The 13,833-nt window shown below is 43.7% G+C and overlaps 1 protein-coding gene across 1 annotated transcript in view; it reads left to right on the top strand.

Moving 5' to 3' along the window:
- The window catches only part of LOC127666855 (chondroitin sulfate proteoglycan 4-like), a 67,245-nt gene that overhangs the window by 39,186 nt on the left and 14,226 nt on the right, over nt 1-13,833 (top strand). Inside the window, exons 6-8 of the mRNA XM_052159844.1 lie at nt 2,391-2,589; nt 6,094-6,225; nt 11,195-11,361. Coding sequence (XP_052015804.1) covers nt 2,391-2,589; nt 6,094-6,225; nt 11,195-11,361 — 498 coding nt within the window. The remainder of the gene's footprint in view (nt 1-2,390; nt 2,590-6,093; nt 6,226-11,194; nt 11,362-13,833) is intronic.

The following is a 13,833-nucleotide window of genomic DNA, read 5'->3' as shown; positions in this document are numbered from 1 at the left end:
TTATTGTCTAGATATCAGGTTTGATATGAAAACTTAAAAAAAAAACACACGCCTTCTGGAGTCCCTTTCAAACTCTATTTCAGTGACATGGGACATGAACTAGCACTACAAAAGTGCCTCTTTTTCTGAGGAAAATTGTACCTTTTGAGCATGCAACATACCAATCTAATGGTTTAGGAGTGAAGTTTTAGATACTCTGCCAAGAAGCATAGAAGCAGATACAGTGTTAGTCTGCTAGTAAAGATGACACACACACTCAGGAGTGTGAAGGAGTGTCTCTTCATGTGTCTTAGTCACTATGAGAGACACAATGGCTAAGGCAACTCTTAAAAAACTAAAGCTTTCTTCCCCTTTCAGAGGTTTAGTCCATTATCATGGGAGAGAGCATGGCAGCAGGCATGGTGCTGGAGAAGCAGTTGAGAGCTACATCCTGATTGCAGGCAGAGAGAGACAGATAGACAGACAGACAGTGGTACACAGAGAGAGGAGACTGGGCTGAACACGGCTTTTGAAACCTTAAAGCCCACCCCTAGTGACACACTTCCTCCAACAAGGCAACATCCTCCTAATCCTATCAAAGACTTCTACTCCCTGGTGATTAAGCATTCAAATATATATGGGGGAGGGCATTCACCACATCATGTGACTCCCTGATTTTAGAAACTCTGATACCTGATTCCATCCAATGAGGCTCAGTATCCAAATCATTTTAGAAGCAACAGGGAACTCCTGCTCTCCGGCTGGCTGTCCCCATGAAGATGTTTATCTTCCAATGGTGGGGAATGTCTCCTTCTCACTGGCAAGGCTCCAAGTGTGCTGTCAGCCCCCCTGCTTTCCTGTCCTCTGTAACTCTCACCTCTAAGACCACTTCCTGTCCTGTCCTGGCTTCAACCCTCTGGTCTGTCATTCTTGTAGTCACCCACTGACTGGTCTCCTGCTTCTACAGACCATCATGACATAAAAGCCAGGTGGGTTGGATAGTCTGTACACAAGTCAAGACTGTACTTGGATTCCCTCCAGGATAAGGTGACGTTCTGACAGTGCAGATTTGAACATTTCTTATGTCTTGAGTCATCTCCTTTTCTTTATTTTGCTTATTTTCTTTCTGCCATAATGACCTCTTCACCACTCCTCCTACCCCATCTAACTCCACTATCCCATGTTCTTTTCCTGTTCCATTCTTGAATATGCACATATGTGCATGGCTTCTCTTTTACCCCATGTGACCTTCCTGCAACAAGCCTCCTGTTTTAACAGTGTACATCCCAGAACCTCCTACTGTGGTTCATTGTTCATTTCCTATTCTGCCTGTTCCCTCCTCTGTGTTCTTTTGTGCCAGCTGCTGAGGTGCAGGCTCCACAAAGACATGACTCCTTTTGTTTCATTCACTGCCACAGTGCAAACATCCAAAACACTTTCTGGCACAGGGTGGGTGCGCAGCAAATTTGGTTAAGTGTTGAGTTAAGAGGTTTGAGTACAGTCTGTAAAGTCCCCAGCATCCACATAAAGCCATCAGTCAGCCACAGTGATGGCATTTGTAATCCCAGTTCTTCAGAGGTGAACATGGGCCGATCCCTGGAGCTCTCTGGACAGTTAGCCTAGCCTAATCCATGTCCCAGTGAAAGACTTTGTCTAGAAAACAAAGTGCATCTCCCTGAAGGAAAACACCTGAGGTTTTCCTCTGGCCTCCACAGGTGTGAACACACATGTATGTACCTGCACACCCATGAATATGCATACACATCTGCACGCGCGCGCGCGCGCGCACGCACACACACACACACACCTGAAACACTCATGGAGTACAGAAGACATGGGGGTGAGCGAGAGAGTGAGTGAGAACAGGAGACACACAGAGAAATGTTCAGGCAGCGTAAACAGATTTTTAACAGGAAGAGGAAAGCAGCCGTGTTTCTTAGCCACCGTTACAGATGTGAACCATCAGTACAGCAAACAGCACAAGTACAAAGAAGGCAGGCTCTCATTTTCCGTGTAAGACAGGAAGAATAGAGGGAACCACAAATGTGCAATGTGCATTCTTCCTCCTCGACGGTTTAACAGCTGGTGGTACCATTAGCTACTTAAAGCTAGAGCTCCTCAAGCCAAACCGAGAAAGAAGACTTTCCATGTGGTGTATTTAGCATATGGACAGCACACAGATGCTTTGCAACCAATGGCTATATAATTAGATATTTACATCAGTGTGTGTGCACTGTTGATTAATTAATTTTGAGTGATTATTTAGCTAATACTTCTAATCTAATGTACATGGTGCATAGACATACTTGCAGGCAAAACACCTATATGCGTTAAAAAGTAACACCATTGGGGTGAATTGGTTTTCATCTTTTCACGTGGGTGGACTGGAATTGGTTCTCTTCTCTTTTAAGGTGTGGGAGAATTCTGTCACTGAGGTGACCAGAGGGGACCTGTGTACAGAAGATGGGGACTCATCCCCACAGGACTTGGTCTACTGGGTCACACCTCCCAGCAATGGGCATCTGGCTCTCAAGTCCCTTCCTGGCAGAAGTATCCAGAACTTCACTCAGGCTCAAATTGATGAGGGGCAGCTCGTGTTTGTGCACTCCGGTAAGTCACACAGCAAGGCAGTGTCAAGTACATGTGTTCTGAGCAGCGAGTGCTGTGGCTGTCAGCCTCAGAGTTGCTGACTAAAAGCCACAGAATGTAGAAACTTCCCAAGGTCTGTGTTTTTCTTAAAGCAACATATTTAGGAGAGCTAATGAAAGCATTAGAGCCTGCCCGAGCCTCCCTTGAGGCTTACTCAGAAGGGCATATAAGGTCAGACCTTCCCTGAGAGCCCACTCCTCCCACTCACTGTCAAAGCATCTGTCTGGGACTCTCTACCCTTGCTCTGGCTATGAGAATAGTTGGCCTGTTTGTTTTCTCCCTTCTCCAAGACAGCACAAGCCTTCTAAGGAAGGGCAGAGTCTCTGATATCCTCAGCCTCTCAAACAGTGACTAGAATATAGCAGGTGCTTAATAAATAAAACTTTTTTGAATAAATGAAATATTATTTCTTACTACAAAACACCAATTACGTACCGGGTAGTAACATTCCAGATGCTGAGGAGACATTAGTGGAAAAGCAGTTTTTGTACAAGGACTGTTTTCATGAGTGAATGAATGAGTGAATGAATGAATATAATTATATTCATGAGAGACCCCGATGTTGATTAGAAGGCTCTTTCTTCTTCCTGCTGGTCATCAGCAAATCAATACTGACAACATTTGCTAGAAGTGTGCTGAAATGGTGGCCAAGGAACTCTGCCAGGGTGGCCTGGCTTTGTTACGAGACTGGACTTGTCAGTGGACCAGGGTGGGCAGCAGCAGGAGGAGGTGTGGGGAAGGAATAAGACCCAGGAATGCATGACCTAAAAGTTCAAGTCTTGTCTCCACCCCCCCCCCCATTGTCTTAAACTATATTACTTGAGACTATAATAAAGAAAGAAAGATAAGACAATGATAAGGCAACGATACCCTGATTATCGCTAATACCCTTAGCACACAGGCTCCCCAAAGAATCTGAAAACAAATTTGCATATGGATGCTCTCCTGGGTCACAGACTGGAACCCAAGGCCCAGGGCTTAGATTTCTTTTGGCACTCTCCTAAATCTCTTCCATCTGTCAGGAGGTGCAGTACACCTCCTGCATATGTCATTCCACAAGTACTCCTCAGGCCTCTGGGCCACACACAGCCAGGACCCCATTTTTGAGATGAGAAAACTTTTGACATAGAAAGATGCAGCTTGGCCTGACCCTTGAGCTGGTCTTTCTCCCCTGAAGGGTGTGGTGGGTGGGAGGCCCGGGGTTCCTATTAGCAGCACAGAATGGAAACAGCAGCTAGCTCTTTCTCGGGGTTGATTGGCTTGTCAGCTACCAGGTCAATATCTGCTTTTAGCAGATAGAGAAAATAATGTCTAAGCAAGAAGGAAAGAAAGGTAGAGGCCAGGATACCATGAGGACTAATCCATTATGTCTCCTAAATGGACACTGCGACCAGCTGATAACTCTCAGAGCAACTGGAGCCCAGCTGCAGATGACTCCTGAAACCAGCTGCATATCTGTCCACCACCAGCCCCAAACAAAGGCGGAGTTTAATTAATCTCATTTGGCATCTTACATTTGCAAAGAGCTCTGCTTTAATGTAATTCGCCAGACCATTCAACAGCCTAAGTAGTTTGATACAGCCAAGACCTGGGCAGCCAAGGTCTCCATCACTTGCCCTCCCGGCAGTACCCCTGGGAAAACTTGAGCTCTGTTGTAGAAAATCCACAGTTCACCCGTATGTCTGCTTTCTTTCTTGTCTCCCTTTGGTCCTACTTAGTTAGATCTCACTATGTGTAACACTCTATTTGTTCTGATATAATCCCTTTGGATTCATGAGATACTCCCAGGATTCCTAGTGGTAGAGGCAGTCCCTCTTTAATTTTGTGTTTCGTGGAAAATTTAAAAAGCAATACAACTTTGAAAAGCTATTTCTAGGAAAGCAAACAGATGCAAACCATTTGGTTGCAGGTCCTGTTAGGAGTTAGACACAGCATCCTTCTCTTTCCCTCTCTCTGGTGACCTATGAAGATGTTGGTTAAAAAAAATACTCACCACCTGTACACATTCTTCTGAGGAATCAGGCTTTCTCCCTAATGAGGACGCTAAGCTTTGCTTATCTAAGGCCTAAGTGATGCCAAGCCTCAACCTGCCTGCTGTCAATCAATCTGTGTTATTGCCTGCACATAATTGCTGTCTGACCATGCAGACTTGGTTCCTTGTCTTATTTCCCTAACAGCAACAAAGATACATTTTTACCCAGTACATTCGGTAAGGGCCTGAGGGCTTTTAATTCGCTGCTAGATGGACATTTTCCAGGAGTAACAGGGATGTGGCCACCAGTCTCCCTGCATAGAGATCGTGCCCTGCCTCATGAGTCAGACTGGTAAAGCACCCCGGGGAGCTGGATCAATGCTGGTCCATCTCCATTTCTGTGATGTCCATAAGTCAATTTTCCACTTTTCCTGGTATCGTTAATCTCAGACAGAGGGTGGGGGTGGGATCTTCTTGCAGATCCTTAATGAAGGCCAGGCCAAGTCTTTCCCCTCTTTTCTCTTCCACTCCTAGAGTATGGTTAGCTTGAGATAGATTTTGATTGTTAATTTCTTTTATTTTTTTGCAATATATTTTCTCCTTACCCTTTCTTGCTTCCCAACCCTCCCATATACCCTTCCCAACTCTCTTTCAGATTCAGGGCCTCTTTTTTCTATTGTTACATGCATATGTGTATGTGTGTATATGGACATGTGTTTTTAGGGTTGACTATTTGGTATTGGATAGCCAAGTAGTGTGCTCTTCCCTGGGAAAGGCTATTTCTCAAGCTCTGGGGATTCCTTAATTGCCTGTGTTCTTTGTGCAGGGCTGAGCTGCAATCTTCCCACCCTCTCTTCTGCATATTTTGTTAAAAGTATAACTGTTTTTAACTAGTTGCAGGATGCTAAAATATTCCCTTCCCTTAAGTTCCAATTTTCAGTATAAGCTTTATCAACTTCTCAAAAATTATTTGTGTGGTTATAGGCATCCATTACATTATTGATATAACATAATAAAATACAGGTGATATGTGTATTTTTTAAAATTTTCAAAAATTCCTCAGTGGTAACATCTGTGCTTTGTTTTAAATACATCAGAGATCAAGGGAATCTGCATGTTAACCTTTATTGATGTGTCTCAATTTTGTTTCCTGTCTATAATAAAATCAAGCATCACTTAAAGTCAGGGACACAGTCTGGGAAATTATTTCATCAGTGTGCAAGCATCATGAAGCTTCCTTACACAAACCAAGCAGGCTGTGACATCTCTGGGTGACACCGTCTGTGGGACCGCAGTCTTATAGGCTGTCTGTTATGGATCCAAACGGTAGGCGGCCTGCAGCGGCATTCAACTCAGCAAGCTCAGTGGGTCAGTAACACAGTACGGAATTGTTCAGGCTTTCTTTTCAGGGGACCACGGGAGGAGATAGAATGGAGGTAGGTGACTTTTTCAGGATAATCAAATTGACCAGAATGTGTGTTCTTCTTTTGAAGGAGCAATGTCAGGTGGCTTTAATTTTCAGGTTACTGACGGCTTGAATTTTGCGCCTCGACAAATCTTCAGCATCACCGCTCGAGCTCTGATCATTAGCTTAGAAGTCAACCAGGGATTGAGAGTCTTCCCCGGTAAGAGGCTTGGCAGGTGCTGGGGGGAGCAGGGGGAAGTGTTTCCCTAACCAATTAGAGAATCCACTTGCGTGGCATAAAGTGGTGCCTCTTACTGTAGAATGGCTCTGGAAACATCGATTAAGCCCACCCCCTTAATAAGGCCCCCCACAGAATTCTCAGCAGAAATGTGACAACAGGTAAGCTGGCACTCTGCAAAGTTTCTGTCCCTTCCTTGAAAGGGAAGGCTCCAGAGGAGAGGCAGGACTCATGGAAGGGACTGTCCTCACTGTTAGTGTGGCTTGCTCTGCTCTTCCCTCCTAAGTCTTTACAGACCCCAGGTTACTGCTTATCTCTGTATTTATGTCTATTATGTATATATTTAGAGACATATCTCCTATAGCTCAGGCTGGCCTTGAACCCACTGTCTGCAGATGACCTAGAATTTCTGATCTTCCTGCCTCTGCTTCTCCAGTGCTGACATTACAAGCTTGCACCACTCAGTCCAGTTTACATGGTGCTGGGAACTGACTCAGGGCCTTGTGCATGCTAGGCAAGCTCCCCAGCATCTGAGCCACATCCCTGTCTGCCTTTACGTCTTTAAACCACTTCTATTTTGAATAGAAAAATTCTCTGCAGTACCCAGGGCTTGCCAGTGTTTCTATTAGTATTGGCTTTGAGGGGCAGTTTGCCCATAATCTAAACCAGACTGACAGAGAAGGAGCTGTGAGCCCTTCTGGCTAACAACCTTAAGAAAGGGGGAAATGTGTCCAATGGCAAGGGAGACACACACACACACACACACACACACACACAGAGAGAGAGAGAGAGAGAGAGAGAGAGAGAGAGAGAGAGAGAGAGAACAGAACCTGGAACTTGTTATTTCCCAAAAAGCATAGAGATGCAAACCTAGGAAGCAAGAACATCTCCAAGTGGCTTGGACAGTGGGGAGGAGCCAGAGCAGCCCTGCATTGATACCCTACTTAAAGGGACAGACATTGCCTTTAAACATAGATGGGAAAAGATGCTGGCGGTTTTATTAATTATGGTCCAACTAGCCCCCAGTCCTAAAAATAATAGTGACTGCCTCTCAAGTTGAGTGGGAGTCTCTAAAATGGGCTTAGCTCATTAAAAATTATTTTTTAGATTTATTTATTGTATTTTATGGGTATCGGTGTTTTGCCTGCTTGTAGGTGTGTGCACCATGGGTATGTCCGTGCCTTCAGAGCTCAGAGAACATCAGATCCTGTGGAATTGGGATTACAGATGGTGGTGGGCTTCCATGTGGGTACTGAGAATTACTGAGCTATCTTGTCTAATTTTTTTAATAAAACTTTGGTTGGTCTTAAAGCGGAACTAGTGTTGGATCCACTGGATTACACGCTGTCCCAGTATTTCTGTGCTTCTGAGCTAGGTAATGTGTTCTTGTGGAGTTGGTGGGCGCTGGGACTTAAAGTGGAAGCACTATCAGCAGCTAGGGTTGGAGAGAGCCTTCTGCTTCCAAAAGGGACTTCAAGAACGATGACACTTTGCAGTTGTGTCACACTAACTGCTGGGATGCCTTTGTTGCTATTGTGATGTTGGTAGTGCTGAGGACTGAAAAGGCAGCCTTATACCCCTGGGCAATGTCCCTAGCCATTGAGTGTTCATTTTGAAGTTGTCCTCAGCTTTTGAGTTTGTAGGTAAAAAAAAACAAAAAAACAAAAAAACAAACAAACAAACAAAACCCCAAAAAAACCAAACCTCTCAAAATGCAGCGAGAGATATGTCACCATGATTCTTCTGTTAAAAAACTTTACTTTGTCCTTCCTCTGTACATTTTCTCTCTGAATAAGTAGGAAGCTTCCACCATTTTCCTCCAAGGCAATTAGGAAACCATTTAGTGTTTTAAAAAAATAATCAGCTACATCTCAGTAATCAGAAAAACATGGTAATCTATTTTTAAAATTCCAAAACTAGAGTAATTCTGCTGCTGCAAAAGATTAAGTTCCTTTCATCTAGTGCAGTAGAGTCGGTCTTAATAATTGATGACAGTTGTATTCAAGGGAAGACAGGAACCCTGTAACTTAGACACTTTTGAGATTCTGGTAGATATTTTACTGAATGAATGGAGCCGGAAAAGAATACATTAACGTGGCCAAATTCCCTCTTTACTTTCAGAAGACTGTGTCAGGCTTACAGCTTGGTGTGCATTGTGGGCCACTGGCCTGCTGTTTCTTTTCTAGCAAGCCTTACCTCTGCTGCAGCCCAGCCGCTGTGTGCCTCCAGAACTCACTCTGGGAACTAGCCTCGCTTTCACTAACCCTCCCTGGCCGGTTAGCTCAGTGATATTCTTAGTCACCACTATCTCCACCCTGCCTGTGTCCTGTTCCAGCTCTTGGCCAGGAAGGAGGAAGATGGATCTTCGTATCCATGACCCTCGAGTGGCACTGATAGTCACTGAAGTCTTAAACCGTGGCATCCGAAGCCCCAGAGTGCAGCTGGATCTTTATGGCCACTGGTCCCATTCTTCCTACTCCTTACCTGTGTTGGCTTTCCCAGGTAGCAGGGGCCACCAGCTGTATATCAGAGCTGTACAGCCGTGAGCCTGCTTCCTGTGGCTCTTGTCACATTGCCCTTTCATGGCCCCGCCTGTGCCTTGCTCAGCGTGGCTTCTTCAGCCTCACCTGAGGCTCTTTCCTAGCAGCTGTGTGTGAAGCTGGAAGCTGAGGGTAGATGCCACATTCTGTATCTTCCTTGAGAGTCCCCATCTTTGTCATGCTTGTGATGTCCCATGAAGGGCAAGGGGGCACTCTGCATCTTGCCTCAGGGTGTGATGTAAGGTGTGCATTCAATGTTGGCTATTGCGGATCCGTGTGTTAAGAACTTCTAGGTGTTAAAATACCAGGAAAAAGTCTATTGTTTTTGTTAAAGCATAATTTGTTTTAGTGCTGTTGCAGGAGTAGAAAATCTATTTCTATTACAGGCTTGGCATTCAGATATATTTATATATTTATAGCATTTTATATTTTTAATTACCACATTGTATTTTTATAAAAAGTTTAAGTGAAATAGTGTATGAATACACAACTTTTGTTTAGGCAGCGGTGGTGCATACCTTTAATCCCAGCACTTGGGAGACAGAAGCAGGTGGATCACTGAGTTTGAGGCCAGCCTTGTCTACACAGTGAGTTCTAGGACAGCCAAGGCTACACAGAGAGATCTTATCTCAAAACATTCCATATCCTCAAGGCCCCACAACTTTTGAACATCCTCACTGTCAGGTAAAAGATATGAAGGCTTGGGAACTCTCAATGTCTCATATCTAATAGGAGTTTTAAGCTCTTCAGGCAATGTAGCAATTCTGATCTCAGATCTAGAACTTGTATCAAGCGCACCCTCTCCACTAAGATCTAGCTGAACCCTAGGACTTCTGATTCTACAGTTATAAGATTTCAGTGACTATCAGTGCCACTCGAAAGAAATCAATATGAAGGTCCATTCTTGTAGGCCAGCATCCTAGGATGTCTTTATGTCTTTATTATAGAATGTCTCTTCCCTAAGACAGGGACAACAGGGTAGATGTTTATTTTGTCTCTAAACATTACACACACACATGAGAGAGAGAAAGAGAGAGAGAGACAGAGAGAGAGAGAGCACAACAAGTTAACAGATTCATAGCCACACCAATTATGTAGCAATGGTATAGTTGGGGAAGTATTATTGCCAGGCATAAGTTAGTAACAACCAAAGTAAATCAAATCTTTAAGAACTTTAATTCACATCTGGTCTATACCATACCATTTGAACTTCCTCTGTGGTTCATCAGACTTTGGAAGTTTCTGCGTTGGCTTTTTTGTATACTCAGCCCTGGCTTGATGCTTACAAAATTTGCATGGCAAGCTAAGTAATTATTAGAATACATAGTTTGTCAATGTTTTAAGACTTTATAGCTTCCATATTTTGCCAAATTTGAGTATCAGTTTTTGACATGGTTACTCTAAGGACTGTACTTCTAAATGAATTTTTTTGTGTGTGTGAACTAAGTAATGGATTTAAAGTATATTTTTATTGTATTTTTTTTACTTTTCATTTTGTCTTATTGCAAATATCTATATATCTATATATCATGAATGTGTGTATGTGTATACACATATGTATATATAGTAGGTATTTATATAATTTAATCGACATGTGTTTTGTTTCCTTCCCTTTGATTTATTCTCTAAGAAAAAGTTTTGTAAGAGTTTTTTTTACATTGAAATCTAGTGTAGATTTTGTTTGTTTAGCTTTAGTGATGGCATGTGAGAATATCTTGTGGCCTTAGGCTGCAGGGTTTTTTTGCTTACCCAATTGTACTTGGCTCCTTTTCAAGGAATGTTGGTCCTGAGTGTTAGAGGATTTTCCCGGAAAGTGTTGCTGCAGTGCTATAGCAGCAACTCTGTAGGTCCAGAGGTGATCATCGTCCTGAATCCTGCACTCCAGGCAGGACAGAGAGGAAATGGCATGGATAGCCGGCCTGATCCTCATCGTAGCACCAAAAGAAAGAAGAGTTCATACAGTTCGGATCCCACGAGCCTGAGGATGGCCTTTCAACACCCCGACCCCTGGCACTTGCAGGACCTGGGATACAGGCCTGGGAGGCTCCGTGGGTTTGCTTAGGAGCCAACTCCCACCCTCTAGGAACCACAGTCTCTCGTGTTCCCAGTACCACACAATCAGATTTTTCTTTACATACCCAGGGGCTGAGCCACAGAGCCCATATTTGGCATGAACTCTTTTCTCTAGGGAATCTAACTGCAGTGAGGCCATAGCTGGAGGAAAAGCACTCATTTTTGCTGTGGTTCAGGAACAAATCATGCCCATGAGAAGATTCCCCAGGCATCACTAGCCCCGCCCCCCACTCCCCACTCCCTTCCAGGCACTCTTCGGCGACTGAAAAGTGTCTAGAAAGACTGAGGAGCTGACCTGCTTTGTGTACGTTGTACTTATGTTCATATTTTAATTTTAGGTTCCACAAAGCCACTTTCGTCTCGTGACTTGAGAGCCGTGACCAACGACAGGGCAGGAAACAGAACTGTAACATTTACAGTTGTCAGGTCCCCTAGACTCGGGAGGCTGCTGAAGAGGAACCCGGACAACCGCACGGAGGATGTTTCCGTTTTTACCCAACGTCTGGTGAGTCCTGACATCCATTTTGTGCCACTGAGTGGGGCTGTGAGTCCGAGCAGGGAGGCCCTCTCATTTGTCTTCATCTCGCAAAACCAACCTGATGCAAAACCAACCTGACGCGGAAACCAACCTGACGCGGGCCACGACCCAGGGAACCCATGAGACAGATGTCAGAAAACACCATGCTGATTCTGAAAGTAACAAAAAAAGTCCTCGGAGCTGGAGAGATAGATGGCTCAGCCGTTGAGAGCAAACACTGCTCTTGTGGAAGACCCACGTTCAAGTCACACACACATGCACACACACTTAAAAATAAGTAAATCTTTAAAAGGAAATCCAAAGTGTATATTTATATCTAACATGACATGCATCCATTATGTAGTATATTATAGTTGTGTGTATGTGTAATTTATATCCAGGGTGTTTGTAACTTTGCTGGTTTACACATCTTCTTATTGAAATCAATAAGCATTCACATTTTTTTTTTGCCTCCCAGCCAGGAATTAGGTGAATCAAGACATGTTTGTGAATGTGTTATTTCATTTTCTAAAGGTAGTGTTCCCAAATATAATTCTTTAATTTAAACATTCCTTTGGTTGGTAATCTGTCATCCTCTTTCTGTCCTGGAATAATGGGTTTGATAATTCATTTGGCTATAGCTTTGTGTAGCTGAAGAATTTTTTAATTCTCAAGTCAAGTTTAGAGGAAATACAAGCAGTTCTTAGCCCTTGAGCTTTCTCTGTGTGATGTGTGGAGAGTGGACATGGCTTTTGATTTTCAATGTGTGCGTTTGTGACCGTGAGGCTAACATAAGCTTCGAGTGAAACACTGAAAAGAAGAAGTATAATGTCTGTGGTTTGCAGGTTTTTCCAGGACACAGAACAAAAACTTGGAATGAAAACTTCATTGTGTAGGGGATTAAGATGTGCCCAGAAGCATCAGCGCATGCCCAGGGTCAGTGTGCCTTTGGAATACTAACAAGAATGAGGTTATTCCTATAAGAGTATGTTGGCTCTAGTCCCGGATTTTTTAAAGAAGACAAAACATTTTGACTATTATTTCCAACAGCTTTTGATTGCAAATATATAGCATTTTAGATAAAGATCAATATATCCAAAATAAATGCTAGTGAACATAGTAGAACTAAGTAGCTTTTGCTGTAATAACAAGAAACCCCCAAGTCCCAGTGGCTTATGATAACCAAAATGCCCTTCTCCCTTGCACTGACAACTGTGGGTTGGCTGGGGTCCGTTTCTCATGTCTTCATTCTTTCAGGATCCAGTTACTGGAACGGCCTCCTGCAAGGCAAAGGCACCAAAGGCAGAAAGGGTAGTTGTGAGGTGGACCATGGGAAGCTGTGCAGCTTGGGTCCCAGAATGTCATTTGTATTAACACACCACACGAGGTAGCTGGTCACCAGTGTGGTGGATAAACTGAATATTTGGAACAGTGCTCTAACTGCTATGGTGCGTTAACATGCAAACTGAAAACTGTGTACAATACTGGAAGCCTGGGTACATTTTTTCTAAGAAAACAAACCACCTTTAAAATAGAACACATTTATAAATAGGAAATTAGCACACCAAGCCAAATATAAGGTCCCAGGCAAGCAAAATCTTGATTAAATAAAATCCAGTTATTTCCAGAGTTTAATGTTTTCCTGCCCCTTCTGATGTCTTCTGCCCCTGTGAACACATAGGAGGTATCAGACAAGCAGGTCAGCAATGGCATTGTGAGCCAGGGCGGGAGGGGTCTTGTCTGGGAGCTCAGTGCTGCACAGGGCGTTGTTTCCTATGCAAACAGGGGCAGACTCCAGTCTAGAAACAGCCTGCCCCAGTCCATGGGTCAGGGACACGGTGTCTGGCTCTTCCCTCCCATGGTCCTTTCCTCTGCGGAACATGCACCTGCCATTGCAGAAGTTTGGTTGGAAACTTAGAATCAAAGGACAAATAAGAAATTATTTTATCATCTGAAAGGTTTTATACAAAGACCATGTATCTGGCTTTGTACACAAGGCACACCCGTGATATAATTTCTTTCTCCCTAAAACCTCACCTCAGATATATTTGTAGTTCATAGAATTTCCACACAACAGCCATCTGGTGCTTTTGTCGTGTGGTATGTGGAGAGATTTTATAATTTAGGCATCTGAGACCTACTGGTAGTTACCTTCTGCACTGGGACTGTACAGAAGTTTCTTGGCACAACACCTGGAGATCTAGGATTCCTCTGTGACTCAGCAAATCACATAAGTGTTAAACCTGTTTTGTTGTATTTAAAATGTGAAGAGTCATCGCAGTGATTATTGAAATCATACTCATGTATGCAGACTCAGACCTAAAGCATGTGTGCTTACATGGTTACACAGCCTATTGACGGCAGAGGCAGGACCCGAGCCCAGAGCTCTGGATTCTAGGTGAGGATCCTGTCAAATTAGCCAGGGCTTTCCCCTAAGTGGTTAAATGTGGCTAAGATGAT

Source organism: Apodemus sylvaticus, chromosome 16 (assembly GCF_947179515.1).
Source record: "Apodemus sylvaticus chromosome 16, mApoSyl1.1, whole genome shotgun sequence".
NCBI lineage: Eukaryota > Metazoa > Chordata > Mammalia > Rodentia > Muridae > Apodemus > Apodemus sylvaticus.
The sequence above is the reverse complement of the archived record's forward strand: the minus strand, read 5'-3'. Positions and strand labels throughout refer to the sequence as shown.